The 21,854-nt window shown below is 35.8% G+C and overlaps 1 protein-coding gene across 1 annotated transcript in view; it reads right to left on the reverse strand.

The window, feature by feature from the left end:
• Window positions 1-775: 775 nt before the first annotated feature.
• The window catches only part of LOC140168172 (band 3 anion transport protein-like), a 48,861-nt gene continuing 27,782 nt past the window's right edge, over window positions 776-21,854 (reverse strand). Inside the window, exons 13-17 of the mRNA XM_072191501.1 lie at window positions 14,169-14,335; window positions 13,277-13,527; window positions 6,681-6,850; window positions 4,667-4,837; window positions 776-2,399 (exon numbers count right to left, since the gene is read on the reverse strand). Coding sequence (XP_072047602.1) covers window positions 2,352-2,399; window positions 4,667-4,837; window positions 6,681-6,850; window positions 13,277-13,527; window positions 14,169-14,335 — 807 coding nt within the window. The 3' untranslated portion in view covers window positions 776-2,351. The remainder of the gene's footprint in view (window positions 2,400-4,666; window positions 4,838-6,680; window positions 6,851-13,276; window positions 13,528-14,168; window positions 14,336-21,854) is intronic.

The following is a 21,854-nucleotide window of genomic DNA, read 5'->3' on the forward strand; positions in this document are numbered from 1 at the left end:
TTGTAGAACTGAGAACAAAATATTAAAATATATAGGAAGCCCACACCTCTCATCATACATATCATTCCACGTGCCCACGCACGAGCATATTAATAAGCCCTCGTATGATTTCATATTAATTATATGTAGCATGGCTGGAAATCATAAAGGTCCGGTGGCAGAGTGCAGGTGGAGAATGTCCAGATTATTTTTATCTGACTGCAAAGTAACAAAGTTATTTAACACGTTAGTGTTAGTTTCCGTAATAGCTCCTTTCATGTTAATTTGAGGGAAATATTGTGAAATAAACTGAGCTCAAAAAGAAACTTATAATTTTTCACAAGGTCATATCTTGAAATCCTGTCCATCAAATTGAACCAAATTTACACACAGATTTACTTCAATACTCTACTCTTAACACATGTCAGTAACCAAGCAGTTATCCAACTGACAGAACAGCAAAATGCACTGACATGGGACAGCTTCCTGGACCACATTCACAGCCCAGCCCTGTTTCATGAAAAAAGTGTATGAAAAGCAGAAAGCAGCACCGTTTTATCATCTGTGCAAGGATCTTGTGTGCATTCTCACAGATTTGTTGTCCTGGGTGCCAAATGTTGGGCTGTGAAAGTGAAGGAAGTCCAGGAAGCTGTCCCATGGCAGTGCATTTTGCTGTTGTGTCAGTTGGACAACTGCTTGGTTACTGACATGTGTTTTGAGTAGAATATTAAGGTAATCCTGTGTGTAATTTTGGTTCATTTTGATTGACAGTATTTTAAGATATGACCTTGTGATTCACAAATTATAAGTTTCTTTTTGAGCTCAGTTTATAAGGAATACATAAAAGGTGCAAGAAAAGATGATCAAAATAATTGAGAGCATTTTTCCAAAGAAAATTTCAACATTTCTTCATCGATTGGAAAGATCATGGATATTATTATTTAAATGGAACGATTCAAAACATGTTTACAACTCTAAAACCTATAATTGTCAAAGCAAAATAAGTTTGCTCATCTGAGAGCTTTCGCTACATGATTATGATAGCTTATTCACTGTGGAAATGTGCTTATTCGTGTAAAAATGTATCCAGTTACTCAAAGGATACGTAAATCATTTACTGTCTTAAGATCGCTATGAACAATAACTCTTTTTGGTAGTATGATATATACAATACCTACAATATCAAAATGTAAAAACGGACATAACACACAAAATGAAATATCAATTGGATAATTGGGAATAAAACATTCGTTGCTTTCTCATAAAATATAGGTTTCATTAGCGAATCTCTCAGTAAAGATACCCCTCTGATCTGAAATAGGCAATGTTTGTCAAATGAAAACCCAAGGGTGAACTTTAAACAACAACAAAATCAGTAAGAACTTAGATCATCCGGTCCCTTTCCTTTCGTGCAGTTACTTCCTTGTGCATTTTCACTTCCCTTCTTTATTCCTTTTCTTTTCTTTTTCATCGTTCAATTCTTCCTAATTTATTTTCAGATATCAATCCTCCTCCAAATATTCCCAAGATATGGACGAGTGTTGCCTACCATGCATATGGTAATCCTCGCCCACCCTCATCCTTTACATACAACAGAAATAAACATAAATTTACATACAACAACAAAATAATAAACATCCCTAAATGTCATATTGCACATCTTCAAAACCAATAAAAACTTATATTTACATAAATACTTGTATAAAATAACTTATTATAATGAGACCAGCTCTTCATCATGCTGAAATCTGATATTTTTGTCTGTCTGTTTTACATGAATATAGCTGTCCGACCAGTGGCCTTTTTATCTACAGATCACCCAGCATAGTCCACTAGAAGGAAACCCAAATAATTCCTAAAATCATCACAGCCTTTTGTTCAGGAGGCGCGGTTAGTGGACTTTCAGATTATTTTAATCTTTCGCAGGTAACGAAGAAAAACAGGTCCTACTCGTAGGACTATGCTCATTACGAAGATCGACTTACGTAACAAATGCAATAACTATTCATCACGGAATAGAATAAATATCCGACGCAATCCATGTTCACATTTTTGTCGCATTACGTTTTGTTACCTGGAGAGATTTGATCATGTCTCACCTCCTTTTTCAACCAAATCGACGGTAATAACTCTTGTAGTGAGAGATCAACATTTAACCACAAATTGCTTCAGGCAAAACTCACTTCCTGGGAACTAAATACCACACAAGGTCATTTTTATGTTATGTAACACTTTGACCCATTTGTGATATATACTGCCTCTAGCGACAATGACATCCTTGTGATCTGGTCAACTCGAACCTCAGACGGGAATTCAATTATTGATCAATTCTCTCCAGGTAGTGAAACGAAATGGAATCTGCATACGGTTTCTTAGTCTTCCTTCACTGGTTCGGGATCCCCGGCCTCTGCAGCATCAATCTGTCACAAAGACATTAAAAGACAACAATTGACTTTGGGTCATTCATACATGTTTAAAATTATTTGAAATATTGTACAGGTTGTCCCTGAAAGAACTGCCCAGCAAACACAAAAACGTTTTAAAAACGTTTTAAATAAGTTACATTTTGGCTTTTGGTTTAGGTAAAAACGTTTTAATAACATTAAAATGTCGGGTTATATAAAGGTCATGATAACGTTGTAAAACGTTTTGTATGAAAAACACACTACAACAATATTTTTAAATGTTTTCAAAAATGTTATTTTAAACTATTATTGCAAACATTTTTGCCAAATATTTTGTCAATACTTAAATAACATTATGTTAAAATATTTGAACCCAGCAAACACAGAAATGTTCTGAAAATGTATTTTTCAAAACCGTTTAATAACATTTAAATGTCGGGTTATATAAAGGTCATGAAAACGTTTTTAAAACGTTATTGCAAATATTTTGGGCAAACATTTTTCGCAAAATATTTTTTCAACCCCAAAATAACATTCTGTTTAGAATATTTTGTATCAAGTTTTCAAGAATGTTTTTGTATTGTTATTAAAACGTTTTTATACCCTTTATATAACCCGACATTTAAACGTTTTCTGTAAAACATTTTTGTTTGCTGAGCAGTAGATTATCAAAAAATGTTTTTAATGTTATGAAAACGTTTTATACTCTTAATATACCCTTTATATAACCCGACATTTAAAGGTTTTCTGACAACCTTTTATAACCTTTTGCGAATGATGTCGAAAACCCCATTTTCTTAAAGGGTGGCATGGTTTTGGGTGGAATTTTGGGTAGAATGTATGTGCGTAGTTGCCGTCCAAGTATTTATATTAAACAAGGCAACAAGTCGGGAAAGAAATGGTACATCTGGTAGCTTAGATTCAAATATCAACCAATAAATGGAAAGATCTGTATCTCTGGACTACCACTGATCATGGCGCATTGAGCTGCAGGTTGATCGATATTTGTATCCGTGGAACGGTCGTAATTTCAAGAACGGAGCGGACAATTGTCAAAACTCGTAGATCTTGTATTCCTCACCATATCAGATTATATATATTTACTTATGTTTGGTTCGGGTGTGCAGTTATTTTAGGGACATCCTGTACAATAAGTGACTTATAAACCTGGTTAGCATGATAGATTACGGTACTTATCAGCTCACAGCAAAATACATGCAATGGCACAACATTTCCTTTTCTCCTTCCTAACACTCACGGAAATACAATGTATTATTCACTTATGCTAATACATACTTAAAGACCCATTTAGTGATCCCAGGGAAAGTGTAAAAAATTAAAATTGTTTATAGATTGCTTATAAGTGAAGGATAAGTATTCAAATTGTCTAATAATAAAGAAAAATTAATCAAATAAAGATTTTCTTGCTCAAGTATTATAGAAACGCGATCGTAATTAGGTCAAATTGGGATCGTACTTGTTAGCATAATAAGTAGTGATCTTTTATCTGTTTGGACAATGATCTCTATGAACAGATGAACGACTGCTGATCAGCCAATAAATTGATTTGCATTAACCATTGTTAACGGCACCAAAATAAACAATACATCTCATTTGTCAATTATGCCAATCCGGCATTAAAACAGCTAATCTTCAAGAATTACGCATAGCGACAAATATGATAGCGGCATGGCCATATTTTTTATGGACACCGGTCTTCATAACTTTCCATTATGATTATTCTAGCTAGTATGCATGGAATTTTTGAACCTGGGCGTGATAGAGACAAAGTGTAGCGAGTGGAAAGCCATCTTTGTGACATTTTCATTCATTAGTCTTTAAGATGTTAAGCTCGAACAATGTTATGGCATGTAATGGGATGGTCTTTAACTCTCTTCACGCGGGTGTCGAATGCAGACGACATGTTTCAAAACAATTTTAAAATTTCAAAAATTTCAGAAACGTAAATTTTCATGACCATATTTGGAATCAACATGAAAAATGCATTAAAATGAGTACAAACAAGGTATTGGTTCAGTGGTTCTTGTGATAGCTCTTGATATTTTGGGAAAATATCTCAAAACTTGCATTTTTTTTGTATTGAAGCCTATGGCTAGCATGCAGAGCATTAAGCTCGAACAATGTTATTATGTTATGACATGTAATGGGCATGGTCTTTAAGTGACATCATCGCTGACATCACTGCATTCATAATACCAACATTTCTAGATTTTGATCACGTATTGAATAGTGACTTAATGTAAAAATAACATAACACTTACCGCTGCGAGTTCTTCTTGAGTAAATATCCTCTTCAATTGTCCTCGAATTGGAACTAATATGATTAAGAAGAATGGGAATGCCAGAGCAGCTGGGGATATCTTGACCGACCATAACATAGCTACACATGCCAACTGAATGAGTGTAAACATATGCATACGCCATGTGCGAATCTATTAGAAAGAGAAAGAAATACAGGTGAATTGGTTGTCATGCCGGCTACTACAAGTACTACTACTATTATAGGTTTTAAACCCTCTTTCGTACCCAATCCTACTCCTTCTTTGCTATTACCGCTATATCCGAAAGCTCCGGAAGGCGGCAAAATTGCCAACTGCTACTACTTCTAACCCCGCTTCCTTACCCACCCGTTTCAGCCTTTCGCCTCTTTGTTCGCGATCAACTGCTCGTAAATATAGATGAGTTGACCTCAATGTTTATCCACAAAAGCAAAGGCCTGGTATATCGATATGCTTGAGTGAACCACATACAACCACTATACTGTTACATAGCCTTATTTTTAAAAGCACGAGCCCTGAACAAATGAACAAAATATAATGCGCGCGCATACTGACAGGCAAAAAACAATGGAAATCGTGATGATGCGTGTGCATACTGCCAGGCATTGCCGTCAGAAGTCAACTCATCTATACATTCATCGGCACATTGGAATCATTTGGAGTGGAAGGCTAAATCAAACACTTTTTGCCAGCATTAAGGGAGCTATTGCTACATTATATCAATTTCAGCAACCTGTTACCATGGTAACTCCTAAAGAGGCTCAGTGACTCTTAATATGGCTGTAAATGAGCATCTTGGAGATGGTATAGATATACCGTAAAACCTCGTCTACAAGAATATTATAGTGTTTTTGATTAAAGCTCAATTAATACGATACATGCGTAAAATATGCGTAAAATAGATTGGCCTGACAATAATACTTGTTTGTATATGCTTGGTTCTGTAATTTATTTAATCAAATTTCATAATAGCGCCTAGATTAATTAGGTTTCATCAGAAGTACTCTATAGGCCTGTAGACGAGGTTTTACGGTATGCCTTTATAGCATGCTAATAGAAAACGTCCTTTTGCTATTGTATAGATTGCATTGACTATACCAACAGAAAAGTTAAAACAACATTGCTTTATAGATTGCTACCGAAGAACTGTTGTTTTTTGTTTTGTTTCGTTTTGTTTGTTTGTTTTTGTTTTGTTTGTTTTTTGTTTTAAGGGCTCGGTTACCCTCCTTTACACAATACAAATTTTATGGCAAATTAATCAAAATTGATATTTTTAACATTTAAAAGTCCTCGAAGGATGATATATTTAAAGTGCTTGTAGCTGGGAGGAAAAAGCCGACCATCATACGATAATGTTGACCTTTCGTATTGAAGATACATGAAGTTTCCGAACACATCTAAAATTTACTATGCAAAGGTAGGTGACCGAGCCATTAGAACAAATAGCATGTTTAAATTCCAAACAGGTTGTAGATAAATCTAAAAACGAAAAACGTCTTCATTAAAAATTTAAACAGCGTATTTACGGTGTCAACAGAATTTCGCTTTTGGCAAGTTGCGAAGGTCAATATATATATATATGTAGTTATAATTCTTTGGCAGCCAGCTTCGACTATATTTATAAATACGTATTTATAAATACGCACATGACCACCTCCACACAGTTAGTCTGGAAGTGACTGCCAGCACAGCGGATTGTCTTTCTGTACAAAGGCAATACAAAGGCAATAAAGCGACACTAGATTGTCTTTTGTTTTCACTTGTTATAAACGTTGTCGAAAAATATTTTATCCGTCAGCAAATATACGTTCAAAATGTTGTTTTTATATCCACAGTTCGGAATCCCCCAAGCTATCCTTATCCTGTCACACTTGGTGGTTGGTCTTGGTATAGTTACGTGCGTATTTATAAATACGTATTTATAGTCGAAGCTATATAGCTGTTTGGTATGAATAAAATGGCAAAACTTCTTTGAACAATTGATGATTCTACTTACTCCTCTGACATATTTTTCGTCGGCGTGGTGTTTTACTGGCATAAGCAACATAAATACACGATCAGCAAATTGTATTCCATTTAGCGAACTCACTCCCATGTAAAGAAAGACACCAAATAGTACGGCAAGAGGTACATGTTTCAGCAACGGAGCTAACGCAATAGAAAGACCTGTAATTGATCATTAATAATATTGGGATTAGCAACTCTATTATCAATACCAAAAACGGAAAAAGGAAAATAAGAGTTTTGGTAGTTCTATTTGAGAAAGAAAGTACTTTTTTGTGTTGCATATCTATAAACCATTCTCGAAGGAAAATACACTCGTAGTATTCTATTTTGGTGCAGAAGCCGAATTTCGAAAACTCCTTTGGCCCAACAACACTTCCCCCTCCTAGTTTACTTTCCATGGAATCATATGAATTATCAGGAAGTTCCGTTCAAATTAACAGCACCACCAAACGGTCAATGATAATAAACCAGATTGTCAAAAACAATGGAAGCATAATCCAATGCAAATTAAAGTGTAAAAATCTGAACTTGGATCAATTTTAGGGTGCTCCAGTCTGCAAAATCACTGATAATTGCTTTAACTGTGTGAACGACCTTGAATTGCACGACAGATTAGCGCTAATACGTTCGTCTCTCAATTTCTGTTTCTCTCTCTTTCTTCTAACTTCAGCAGGGACATTAAGAGTAGACTAGGTATTGTTGGTCGAAGCAACCACAAAATCGATTGTCATTATCTAAATCAATATATTATTGAAAAATAATACTTTGCTGTTTTGCAAAAGTTCATTCTACAAATTATATACTTTGGAAACTTGCTTAATGAGTTGTGTTACGTTTTACAAAAGTGCTGTTCTTTAAGCTCTTTTACAACATAACTCAAGAAAAACAGGACATATACAAAAGTATATATGTGATATTTGAATTCTTCTGCACACTCACTATAAAATGATCAATGCAATTTTTGCCAAAGCTCACTACCATTCGCAAGAGGCTGTGAACTACCAAATCGCAACAGTTTAAAATAGTTGCTATAACCTTAAACCATTTCAAAAGCTATGTTTCTCTTATCAGTGCGTAATACATTCAATAGCTGCTATGAGTTCAGATGCAAAATGCAATAAATCATAAAGATGCCTTATGTATTTTTGTTTTTGTATTAGAATTATTATTTTATATATTTTTTATTATTGATAACTATGGGCCACTACTTTGTTTAATGTGATTGTGATCATTATAAAAGTAATGAACAGTAATGTAAAATGACAATAAATATTGATAAAACAATACAATACAACAATGGCGCATATCGCGTTTTACTGAATTTTCTTATTTATGCCTTGATTCATGTGTCAAAATGATGAAATACAAGAAAAAGAATTTCAGGTCTCACGGGAAACGGGCATGTATTAAATATAGTTGTAAAATAGCTCTGTATGATTCATAAACGTTAAAACGGAAATTAGTTGTAGTTTAGCGATGAAAGCTGAAACAATTCATGGTACTCTTGCATTTGTATAAAAAAAAATATGACCTACTGTAGCAAGAATTACTTTCAATCACTGTTAGACACATGTTAAAGTTACAACCATCACGGATTACCAGGTAAACCCCGCAATTTTTTAACCAACAAGTACATATCAATTTGTAAGCGCTCTTTAGCAAAGTCATAGTTCATTGAATTTACAACCGTATGACAAAACAGGCGAAAATTGTAACTTTTGCACAAGATTTTCAAGAGAATTGACCATTGCTCATTGAAATGTAAGTGTGCTCTTTCATTTAAGGGGGGACCACAGGTCAACTTCCCAAACCCTTGTAAAAATGAAGATTTTGTTAGAATTGTACTATTTCTGAGCTTTAATTTGGTCTTTGTTTGGTTACAATCGGACATTCCTATCTAAAGTTATTGCCAATACAAGATGATAAGTCACGGAAAAGTACTAGAAATAGCAGCTCGTTCTTATGTTATTACTATATAAATCATTTCTTTTGTATTTGATTGTTTTTCAAGCTGCGATAGTTAAGGAATTTCATAACAATATTATTTACAGCAAAGTAAACAGCAATTTATGGTGTAAACTGTTTTAGTAATTTGGGAAAAATATAAATCAATACAAATATCAATATTTAAATTTAAGTGTTTCTCAAATGTGAATTAAAAAAATTATTTAGTGTTTCTAGACTAAAAATGCTTATATCTCAAAATGGTAATTCGGCGATGTCAGAATTTTGCCCCCCCCCCCAAAACTTTTCCACTTCCCATAGGTCTATGACCATGAAATTTGACACACATGTTCTATTTGTAATGCTCTACAACTTAATGGGAGCTTTTGTTGATATCTGCTTTACTTTTTGATTTATAGGTCTTCAAAGTCAAATCCAGATGAAAAAATCAGTTATTTTCACCAAACGGTTGCCATGGCAACAGAAAGCAAAAATTTCAAAATGTCTCTCCATTAAGTTGCAAAGCTATACCTATATAACATATCTGGATAGTAAATAATAAGTTAAATGTTCTCCTTAATCATTATTTTTTGGGGGCAAAATACACATTTTTCCTATGCCTCATTTGAACATATTTGACCTTTGACCTTGCCTCATTTGCATATGAATATCGACACGCACAAAAAAATATAATTTTCTGAAACTTCAATCTTTGTGTGTTACATTGATATATAACAAGCCATACTTCTATTATTAATAATCTATAAACAAGGCCATTCAAAATTCCACCTAAAACGACCTGTGGTCCCCCTTAAGGGATCTAAAATGAGCGTTTATTGTGTTTCGACAGTATTTTTTGTGGGACATGAGAGAGCACCTCAGACCTATCAAATTGCATTCTGAATACGAAGCATGTCTTTCTGATATCAAATAATTTTCATTTTTGAAAATCACAATATAATACAAATTTTATGACAAATTATAAAAATTTGATATTTTTCAAATTTTGATATATAACAGTCCTCGAAGTAAATTATATAAATCTAATGACATATTCTTAAAGTGTATGTAGCAGGGAGGAAAAGCCGACGGTCAATTGAAAATTTTGACCTTTCATATTGAAGATATGGATTTTTTTCCCAAAAGACCTAATTTTTTTTGGCGTTTTGGGAAAAAAAATCCATATATTCAATACGAAAGGTCAGAATTTTCAATTGATCGTCGGCTTTTTATCCCACTTACTTACACTTTAAGTATAAATCATCAGATTTATAAAGTTTACTTCAAGTACTGTTAAATATCAAAAATATCAATTTTTAATGATTTGTCATAAAATGTGTATTAAATTGCGAATTTCAAAAAATCAAAATTATTTGATATCAGAATGACATTCTTCGTATTTAGAATGCAATTCGATATGTCTGATGTGCTCTAATGTCCCACAATAAATACTGTCCAAACGTTCATACCCCAGCCCTTAATGACATAAAATTTGACTTTTAAAACCTACATTTTGGTCAAAAATTGTGTAGTCATGATGACCCCAAGGTGCTAAGCAATAAATTTTCCAAATTCTTTGTCACAAAGATTCGTAAGATTCGTGATGACTTGCATGCAGGTATTGGCGATCCAGCTAATGATGTTCCATGTGACAATTGTCCCCAATTCGCTCAATTCCATCCTTTAACGGAGGATGAAGTGTTGCACGTGATCTCTAAGTCATCTAATGCCTCGTGTCTGCTTGACCCTGAACCAACATGGCTGCTTAAGGACCATATTCAATACCATCTCCCTGCACTGACAGCTATTGTCAATGCATCCTTAACATCCGGTGTGTTTCCTAAAGCTGCCCACTCTGCTGTTCACCACTAATTAAGAAACCTTCTCTTGATAAAGACAATCTCCAAAATTACAGACCAGTCAGCAACCTATCACACTTAGCTAAAGTCATAGAGAAATGTGCTTCTGCTCAACTTGTTGAGCACTTTAATACCAATGAACTCACTGATCCCCTCCAATCAGCTTATAAAGCTATGCATAGCACAGAGAGTGCACTGATCAAAGTCACCAAAGACATTACTTCTGAGATTGATTCTAAGAAGGTTGTTTTACTGGTTCTGTTAGACATGAGCGCGGCATTTGATACTGTCGATCACAAAATCTTGATAGACCGCCTCAATAAGCGTTTTGGAGTTTGTGGTGTGGCATTAGAGTGGTGCAGTTCCTATTTGCAAGGATGGACAAGTCAAGTCAATATAGGTGGCCATCTATCTGATCCCGTTGTTGTTGAATTTGGAGTTCCTCAAGGATCGGTACTCGGTCCTTTGAAATTTACCATTTATACTACACCAGTTGGTGATATCGCACGCAAATATGGTATTCACTACCACTTGTACGCTGATGACACCCAGTTATATACGTCTTTCGATCCTCGTATCCCTGGTGAACTTGATTTAACTCTTGCCAATTTAACATCTTGCATTGATGAAATTCGATCTTGGATGGCCTCCAACTACCTCAAATTGAATGATTCCAAAACAGAATTCTTTGTTGCCGGCTCTGTCTACAGCCCCGGGGGTCACTCCCATTGTGGCCTGTACACCATCCGCGATAATCAACTTTTGAAAAGCACCCTAAACAAGGATTTAACCCTTGGCTAAAACAATACCCTAAACAGGGATTTTATTCCTTGCATCAAATTTCATACCCTAAATTTCATTTCCCCGTATTAGCAATTGCAATTTTGCTACCCTTTTTTCTTATTTTTCATGTTTTTGACACCCTAAACGCGTTACGCGCGTATCGTGCTTACCCACGAAAAACTACCCTCTTTACGCGTTTTCATTATCGCGGATGGTGTACAGGCCACAATGGGAGTGACCCCCCGGGCTACAGCCTCAGACTTCTCCCATCGCTTACTCTCACCATAGGTACATCCATGATCATACCATCTCAAGTAATCCGCAATCTTGGCGTATTTTATAACCAGACAATGACATTCACTAATCACATAAATCACCTCCGCCAAACTATCAATTTCCAGATCAAGAATCTGTGGCGCATCCGTAGTTTCATCGACTTTAACACCTGTCATCATGTTGCACGAGCCTTAATAACATCACGGCTTGACTACTGCAATGCTCTCTTTACTCATCTATCTGCCACAGACATCTGTCGACTTCAGCGTCTCCAAAATGCCGCCGCAAGAGCCATCTTTGCTGTCGGTCGGAGAGTTGATGCTGCCTCACTGCTGGTCAAATTACACTGGCTCCCCATCTCCAACCGCATTACTTTCAAGCTTCTGCTATATGTTTACAAATCTATGCATAATCTCGCTCCAGTGTACTTATCTGACTGTTTCACTCTATATGTTCCTGGCCGACCTCTCAGATCATCGGGTGATACCACTCGCTTGGCAGTTCCCAAAGCAAGTATCACTGCCTTTAGTGAAAAGCGATTTCACATCATTGCTGCCCAAGCCTGGAATGAACTCCCCATTACAATCAGATCGGCTCCATCCATTGATTCTTTCAAGAGACTGTTGAAATCATATTTATTCTGATGTATTTTGTATTATGTATTTTGTTTTTATGATATTTGTACACGCTATGGTACTTTTGTGTATAGCGTTCTAAATGCAGTGTATTATTATTATTATTATTTACCACACTCGCTTTGCTATAAACATTGAATTGCGTAATGTTGACGTAATGAAAAAGGTGTTTAAGGGGAAGTCTTAGCTTTCGTTTAATATTTTTTTTAATCGGATGAAGGGAACACTTGAGGTTTTGACAAAAACCAATCACAGATGCCTATTTTCCACTAGATCTCACACAACTTTTATGATGCTATGCACTCAACCGTGTAGTATAAACAAAGACTGCGTACAGGTTAGACTCGCTGTGCTTGGAAATATCTCGGGTGTATCTCGGGTGTATCGAGGTGGAAACTGTGCGTAGATGCATTTATAAAGGAATCGTTTTGTAGCCAAACCTTTTCATACGAACTTCTGATGATGTGGGTTAAAAAAACTCAACTTGTTGGTTAAAATTTGAATCAAAATTGTATAGTTCACCTGGTAATCAATGTTAGTTAAAAACTTTAACCCGTGTTCTAACAGTACACTGTTTTAATGATTTGTGAACGATAGCATAATAAGCTTTCACAAGTTATTTTCAGGACCAATGTTATACTCGTATTTAGATGTTAATTCAGATTATGCACAGCTGTTACAAGGCTAAACATGCATTATTTCATGCAACATAAAAACAGGAAAGACCCATATCAATTTATCTAATTCATAATCAGTTGGAAACTGTGTTTAATTCAGCGTACCTCAGCAAAGTGCACGAATTTAATCCGGAAGCATTCGTTTAATCAGTTTTTTGTTTATCTTGATAAATTGACATAATTAAAGTAAAGAATTCTTAATTAAATTACCTTTATCATGTTATAAGTAGGACGAAACACACGTTCAGTTACATCATCATGTGTTTTACAATCACATCCAGACATGTTATTCTTGTCCGTCCTCCACGAACTTTATTATCGATCTTACATCGTATAAATTTTCACTAAGGCTTCGTCGGTATAATGTAAATTATCGAATAATCGGTACACGATATCACGATATTTTCTTACCTATGAGAAGTGCTACAATCAGAGCTGTAACCCTCTGTTCACGGATCATTTCCAATTTGGGCTTCTCACCAGGTGCACCCTTACTGTAAACAGTCAATGCACCGACATGTGTGACGGACCTGACAGTAGCTGCCCATACCCATGGAAGTCCAAAAAGTCCATTAAATGCTGCTAATCCAGCAAGGATCAACATATCCAAATGGAATCCTGAACCTTTCTTGAGTTTGTTGTCCTTCTTGTTCACGATCAAACTATGTATAAAAATAAAAAGATATGATCGATGTCATCGATGTCATCGATATAATGACCTTTTGATCATCATCATTCTCCTTCTCCTCCACCTCCTCCTTTTCCTCCTCCTCCTCCGCCGCCACTTTCTTATTAATATTATTATTGGGTTTTCTTTTCGTGATAACAGCAGGACAGAGGATGTTTAAATACATAACCCAATGGAGTTTATAACCTTGGTGTGTCTGCCTTTTGTACACATGTGGCACAGTTGACCATACCTTGCATTGGGATTGTGGGAATATCTGGTTTTTCATCCTTTTATTTACATTCAAAACATTGAGACTTATGAATAAAATTAATGCAGTGGGACATTATGAATATTTTCTATACGCAAATCTAATTTAATTTGATAAGTCTTGACTTTTAGCTCGTTGGCTGCCATTTTAAAATTACCATTTTGTGTGTGGTAATGAGGACTTTGCATTTAAAATTAGGTTATATTAATCAAATTTCCCAATCATAGTGCATTGTAGGAATGTGTTTAAGCCTCCTCTGACATGTCTGACAACAGGATAAATGAAATGTTGAATTAAAATATAGGACTATAGGCCGAACAATTAATTGTGTATAGTGGACTGTAAGATGAGTAAGGAGAACTTACGCAGTAATCAGTGATTCCATAAACATGAGAATGAATGCCAATAATGCCGGTATAGCTGCGGCAAATATCCACATGATATGCATCGGTTTCTCCATACCAAGAGGGTTGACGAACCAGCCTCGTTTGCAACCATCAGTGGGGACGAGACCATTCGGTACGTCTAATTTCTGAGTGAAAGAAAAGAGAAAAGAGTTAAAAAATATTTGATATTAACGACTGACGATAACTAGTTAGAGAATAAGGGTATTGTTTTTAGCCGCTGGAATGCATCTATCGTCTCATATAACACGGGCGACTTCATTATTTAAAGTAAAACAACGAGGCGAAGCCGAGATGTTTTACGCCACAAATAATAATGTCACCCGTGTTATGTGAGACGATAGATGCACGACAGCGGCTAAAAAACAATACCTTTATTCTCATTCTTAAACACTTCAATTCAAATAAGAAATATCATAAATATTACAAATTTTAATCAAATTAAATCCTACATTTTACAAGGAATTACCAAGGGCTTAAAATCGATCAGTCCCATTGTTGCTATGCGCCTCCGATTGGTTCAAATAGAGAGTACGCGAATCGCGTTGATGCACACTCGCTGACCCGTGTTATTTCGTGTCATATCACACGAGTAAGAACCAATAAGATTGCAGGAACGTTCTCAAGTGTTTAACACAGGCCGGTAGCTATTCAGTCCTCTGGAGTACAGATTCCCATGTTAATAGTGTTGTTTATTCCTTCAAAAATACGGGATATTATTGCATAATTCCGAGAACGGGATGTTGCTCAATGGACTATTCCACTACCACTTCCAGACTATTTGTTACTTTCATGTGAAATTTCATAATTTGGCCTCAAATTAATGATACATTGCGTTTGGAAATCCAAAATTTTCCCACCCTTTCTACGTTTTATGGGTGAAAATTGTTGGATTTGGAATTGCGTAAACAGTTGAATTTGGTAGGAATTGTGTGTAGGGGGGGTGGGGGTGTGTGTGTAAACGGTTGAATTTGGTAGGAATTCTTAAGTCAGTATGTGTGTGGATTTCAAATACATTAGACCAATCTATAATATACAGCTGGTGCAAACCTTTAACGATTAGAAAGACTACCATTATATGACATTTTGCAGCCACTTATTTTACAGCGACAAAACAAAAATAACTTTATATCAGCAATTGAGCTTAAGAATACTATATTTCAAAAAATACTATCAGCGTGCTTGGCAATGTGATTGGGCCCTCTAATATAACATTTAGTCACCATTCTTTAGGGAAGTACGGTTTTTATCAACGAATGTACTCATCCACATCCCGTACAGTTCAAAACTATCAATATCTCAAGGGGTGGCCGATAGTGTACCCCCAGATAAGATAATAATCCTAAATTGACCCAGATGAATAAGAAATGACTGGGTAGACCCAGGGGTTGCATCTTTTGTTGCTCCTGTAAAGTAGAATGTTTTACATAGCAATCGAGTGTTGCATGCAAAAATGTGCAATATCAAAAAGGTTCCAATACTAAATTTGTATCAAAAATAATCTACAGAGACGTTGCATTAACCGAAGAGATATAACTTCAGCTTTTGTGTTAAATTCCAGCAGAAAACTGTTGAAATTGACATTTTAACACAGAATTTGATCTCAAATTAGTCTGGAAATTGTCTGTTTTTTGCTGGAATTCCACACTTTTTCTACATTTTATGAAGTAAAATGATTGGAACAAAATCTTCTACAGTAGGGGTGTGGATTTCTAACAGATTAGCCCAATCTATATATAGAATGGGTGCATATATTTAGCATTATTAGAAACAGTACTATCACATGAGACAGTACATTTATTACCACAACAAAACAGAATTGCTTTAATCAGTAATACAGATGATTGAGCTTAAGAATACTACATTTCAAAAAAATACTATCAGCGTGCTTGGCAACGTGATTGGGCCGTCTAAATATAACTTTTTAGTCGTCATTCTTTAGGGAAGTAAGGTTTTTATCAACGACTGTACCTCTTCACATCCCGTACAATTCAAAACTGTAAAATCCTCAGGGGGTGACCGATATCTAGTGTACCCCCAGATAAGATAAAAATCCTTAAGTTGACCCAGATGAATAAATGACTGTAGACCCAGGGGTTGCATCTTTTGTAGCTCCTGTAGAGCAAAATGTTTTACATAGCAACCGAGTGCCCGGGTTGCATGAAACATCAAAAAGGTTCCCAATACTAAATTTGTATCAAAATAATCTACAGAGACGTTGCATTTACCGAAGCGATAAAACTCGGGTTTTATGCTAAATTCCAGCAGAAAACTGTTGAAATTGAAATTTTAACACAGAAATTAATCTCAAATTAGTCTGCAAATTGGCTGGTTTTTGCTGTGATTTCACACTTTTTCGACATTTTATGAATTAAAATGATTGGAACTTAAGGAAGGGGTATGAACGTTTGGACAGTATTTATTGTGGGACATTAGAGCACATCAGACATATCGAATTGCATTCTGAATACGAAGAATGTCCTTCTGATATCAAATAATTTTGATTTTTGAAATTCGCAATGTAATACGCATTTTATGGCAAATCATTAAAAATTGATATTTTTGATATTTAACAGTACTCGAAGTAAACTTTATAAATCTGATGAATTATACTTAAAGTGTATGTAGGTGGGATGACAAGCCGACGATCAATTGAAAATTTTGACCTTTCGAATTGAAGATATGGATTTTTTCCAAAAACACCAAAAAAAATTAGGTCTTTTTGGGGAAAAAATCCATATCTTCAATATGAAAGGTCAAAATTTTCAATTTCAATATCCTCCCAGCTACATAAACTTTAAGAATATATCATTAAATTTATCAAATTTACTTCGAGGACTGTTATATCTCAAAATTGTGAAAATATCAAATTTTAATAATTTGTCATAAAATTTGTATTATATCGTGAATTTCAAAAATTATTTGATATCAGAAAGACATTCTTCGTATTCAGAATTCGATAAGTCTGATGTGCTCTCATGTCCCACAAAAATACTGTCGAAATGCCCAAAACGCTCATTCCAGATCCCTTAACTATTTGGTTGGAATTACAAAATCTTCTACAGTAGGGATGTGGATTACCAACATATTAGCCCAATCTATATATAGAATGGGTGTATATATTTAGCAATTACAAACCGTGTCATCACTTGAGACAGTCCGTTTTTACCACAAAACAGAATTGCTTTAATCAGTAATACAGATGATTGAGCTTAAATTTCAAAAAAAATACTATCAGGGTGCTTGGCAACGTGATTGGGCCCTCTAAATATAACATTTAGTCATCATTCTTTAGGGAAGTACGGTTTTTGTCAACGACTGTCAACAAAACTGTAAAAATCTCAGGGGGTGACAGATATTTAGTGCACCCCCAGATCATAATACCCCCAGATCAAATCATGGCGTGTCTGTCCGTCCGTCCCTCTGTCCGCGAGCTATCGCGTGCGCGCGGTGCGATATATCGCGTACGCGCGGTGCGAAATCGCGTGCTCGCGGTGTGCTATCGCGGAGTATGAACGGGTGTGTGCGCAGAGTACCGCATCGCGCATCGGAAAGCATAACAGTGTGACAGGTGCATCTCATCGGACCAATATAGGCCTATTTTCAAGACATGATTAACATAAAAATCAGTTATGGTATAAGGCCTATATAACCCGTTTACGTTCACATTTCTCCCGATTGAATTGACGGCCTACATCCAGATACTACTAGAATTTCGGGTTATTTTTGGGTCCTCCAATGTGGTAGCAGGACAGAGCTTGAAAGAGGCGAACGATGGGTTTTCAGATTATGGGTGCCGAAGTAAGCGCCACAGCTACAAAACAGAGTTGATTAAGTTGTGTCTTAATCATTGAGAGACGTATATCGTAGTAGTTTGAAAGGTCAGGACAAGTATTATGGGTAACGGTGTTAGGTAATTAGAGATAGGCCTATCGCGAGAACCGCCCAACCCGATAACCGCGAAATCTAGTAAGATATAATAATCCTTAAGTTTGTTGACCCAGATGAATATTAGTATATAGTATATGACTTGTGTAGACCCAGGGATTGCATCTTTTGTAGCTCCTGTAGAGCAGAATGTTTTACATAGCAACCGAGTGTTGCATGCAATATCAAAAAGGTTCCCAATACTAAATTTGTATCAAATGAACTATAGAAACGTTGCATTAACCGATGAGATACAACTTCAGCTTTCATGCTAAATTCCAGTAGAAAACTGTTGATATTGATCAAAACAAGTTGAAATTGACACAGAATTTGGTCTCAAAATGACTGGATCTGAAATGGTTGGATATGTCTGGAATTACAAAATCTTCATCAGTACTACAGTAGGGGTGTGAATTTCTAATATAATAGCCCAATCTATATATAGAATATGGGTGTATATTTAGCAATTAGAAACAGTGCCATCACATGAGACAGTTCTGTCATGTCATTGTTTATCCCATGACAAAACACAATTGCTTTTATTAAAAGTATGCAGCAGAATAGGTCTACGTGTAGAAAATACTATCCCCGGGATACTATCATCAAGATATTATGGTTGGCAGCAGGATTGGGTCGTCTATAAATATAACTTTTAGTCATCATGCTTAAGGGAAGTAAGGTTTTTGTCAACGACTGTACGCCTTCACATCCCGTACAATTCAAAACTGTCAAAATGTCTCGTGAGGCCGGGGTTACTGATATCTAGTGCTCCACAGTCCTCAAGATTTGATAATAATCCGTAAGTTTGATGACCTAGATGAATAAGAATATGACTGTGTAGACCCAGGGGCTGCATCTTCGTATCTAGCCTACACCCATTTATTCCGTTGTTTTCCTCAATACTTCTGTAAATCAAAATGTTTTACATAGCAACCGCATGTTGCATGCAAACTTTTACCAGTGCGAAATGTGTAAATTGCACATGGTGTTCCCCGCGTGATGCAACTACACTGTAGATCATTATCATTAAATGATCTACAGTGTAGTTGCATCACGCGGGGAGCACCACTGGTATTTTAGATACTCATGGATACCATTAAACACAGTCTAATGTACACCATCCTTTATGGAGCGCAAGTAAATTTTAAATTATCAGCCCGATGTTCGTCACCTTAATGCCGGAAGGTATCAGAACTGCATGTTTACAATAATAATAATACTAATAAACATACTAAATCACATAGGGATGAAAACATTATACTTAATGGTTTTCTATTTATATACCTAGTTCTCGAACCTACTACCTAATAAATTTCACTACTTCATTCTTCTCCAGTGTACCTCTGTTGCTCAGTTGGTTAGAGCGTCGTTCTGTAGTAATCCTAATCGCCTGTTCGAATCAGGCCAGATGCACTGTTATCATGGTTTTGTTTTTTCAACCATTTATGTGCGCTGGCTGCTCTGGGTAAAGATCATTTGTTCATCATAGCAAGCGAGAGTATAAAGAATAATATCTGAAAAAAATGAAGGCTTTATTGAGATCAAAGCATTCGTTTGCATAATTGGTGGTCATCTCAATTATGGTATCTAAGGCCAAAAAATAAAATGTTGTGTTGCCCTCAAGTGGGCGAAATGGAAAGTTGGGTCGGTCGATCGATTTTCTTTTTTTAACTTTCAGTTTTTAAAAGAATCCCCACAAATATTGAAAAATGCTTCTCCCAAAGACTAGTTTTTCAATAAAATATAAATTTTAAGTTAAAAATATTGATTTCGTGAACATATCTGTAAAAATCGTGATTCAATAAAAAAAAAGTGCGACCCTGATTTTTCAAGATTTTTTTTGCCTAATAAAAATTTATCTCAATTTTCCAAACTGAGATATTAGTCAATACGTAATTACGTTACAATTACCTTGGCCTATTACCTGATTACAAGAAATAGCGCATCATATTCATGTCAAATAAAAGATTAGTCATTTCCTATGGTCAGTTCCGCCGAGACCAGAATCCATAATATGCTCATCTATCAGGGCACAGTTCTTTTACCCCAATACATTTGTAAATTTATTGAATAACCTTTAAAAAATTGGGTACAAAAACTCATACTTTGCAAGTTGAGGTCAAATTTTGCACTATGATTGCTTATTGAGGTTATTGAACTATGCCATTAGGATAAGGCGATTGTGGTCTACCCGGTGGTCTATATTGCGAGATCCAGAGGATACTTGACAATCTTTTCTTAGCATGGCATTAACCTCTCCACTGTCAAATTTAGAAATATCCCGCCAAATTCTTTTCCGTTAGACAGGTCTTAAAATTCTTGATAGTTAGAACCCAGGGCTGTCAACTCTCACGCATTGGCTGTGAGTCTCCCGCATTGGGTCACTTTCTCACGGTCTCACGCCAAGGTAGTATAATCTCACTCCTAGGTAGTAAATCTCACGCAAAATGCTGGAAAATGAGTAAAATCTCACGCATCGTCAAAATAATTTGTTGTCCCTACGCCCCCCCTCCCGGCTTTTCAGATTCTCGAGCGCCATGGCTCAAATAATCATGGGTCAAAATGAGCATTGTAGTCGATAAATACCGGTACGGCTATGTCTCACGCTAAGCAATTCCAAAAAGTTGACAGCCCTGTAGGACCTTTATAAATTTTGACAATACCTATGACCAAATGCTGAAGATTCAATATCTACCCCGTAAGAAAGTGTCATATTTTATTGTTATTGTAGAATCTATTCCGTTCCGTAAATCAGGTTTGGGAAGGATTGGGCTATTCCAAAAAGTAAGTGCACACCCCCTATAGAGGAGTAAATTTTCAATCAAAGAAATGTCCGGATTTCCAAGTCTGCTTTCTGAAACGAATGGAATTCCAGTTGCCAATGTCACTTGGAAATCCAATTAAATGAATGAAAAATCAGGGAAATGTCCAAAGTGAGCTCTCCAGTTGAGGATTTTTGATTTCGAACTATTTTTCTGCCGGATTTTTGTTTGCCTTTGGACACTTTAAAAGTCTGGATTTCCAATAGTCACGACTGGACAAAAAGTCCGGATATCCGAACTCCTCTATAGGGGGTGTGCATCTATTTTCTGGAATAGCCCATTAGGGTTGAAAGGCGGACTACATGTACACACCGATATTTTTTACCATAATCTCTCAAAATTCTAATTAGTTTACGATTTGCTAATGTCACAAAATTTCAAATTTTCAAACAATGGTTGGTCTTCTATTCTTTGAGTCGATCTATGTACTAGAGGGTTAAAAGGTGCGAATAAAAAGTGCACCACGAGAATAAAAACGGACATGTTAAACTTGCTCATTGACGCATGACACAAAGCACCGACACACGCCGGATAAAACAATTTGCAACTCTTCATAGTAAACAGACCACTCCTTTTTATAGTCATACATGGTATTAAGGGACGCACCATTAGGTATTATGGGGGGGGCTAGGGAGTTAGGGTCAGGCAGATTTTTTTTTCGCTGCTTTGGAAGCAAAATGTTGTTTTTTTCGCCACCGTCGGCAGCGAAGTTGTCTTTTTCAATTTTAATGTATACCTTTATACAGAGTTGGGTAGGGGAATTTGTTTTTTTACTCATAAGTGAGGCAATTTTTTTTTTACTCATCAGTGAGGCAAATTTTTTTTTTACCTATCAGTGAGGCAATTTTTTTCTTTTCAAAAAACTACCTATAGCCTCCCCGATAATATCTAATGGTGC

Source organism: Amphiura filiformis, chromosome 13 (assembly GCF_039555335.1).
Source record: "Amphiura filiformis chromosome 13, Afil_fr2py, whole genome shotgun sequence".
NCBI lineage: Eukaryota > Metazoa > Echinodermata > Ophiuroidea > Amphilepidida > Amphiuridae > Amphiura > Amphiura filiformis.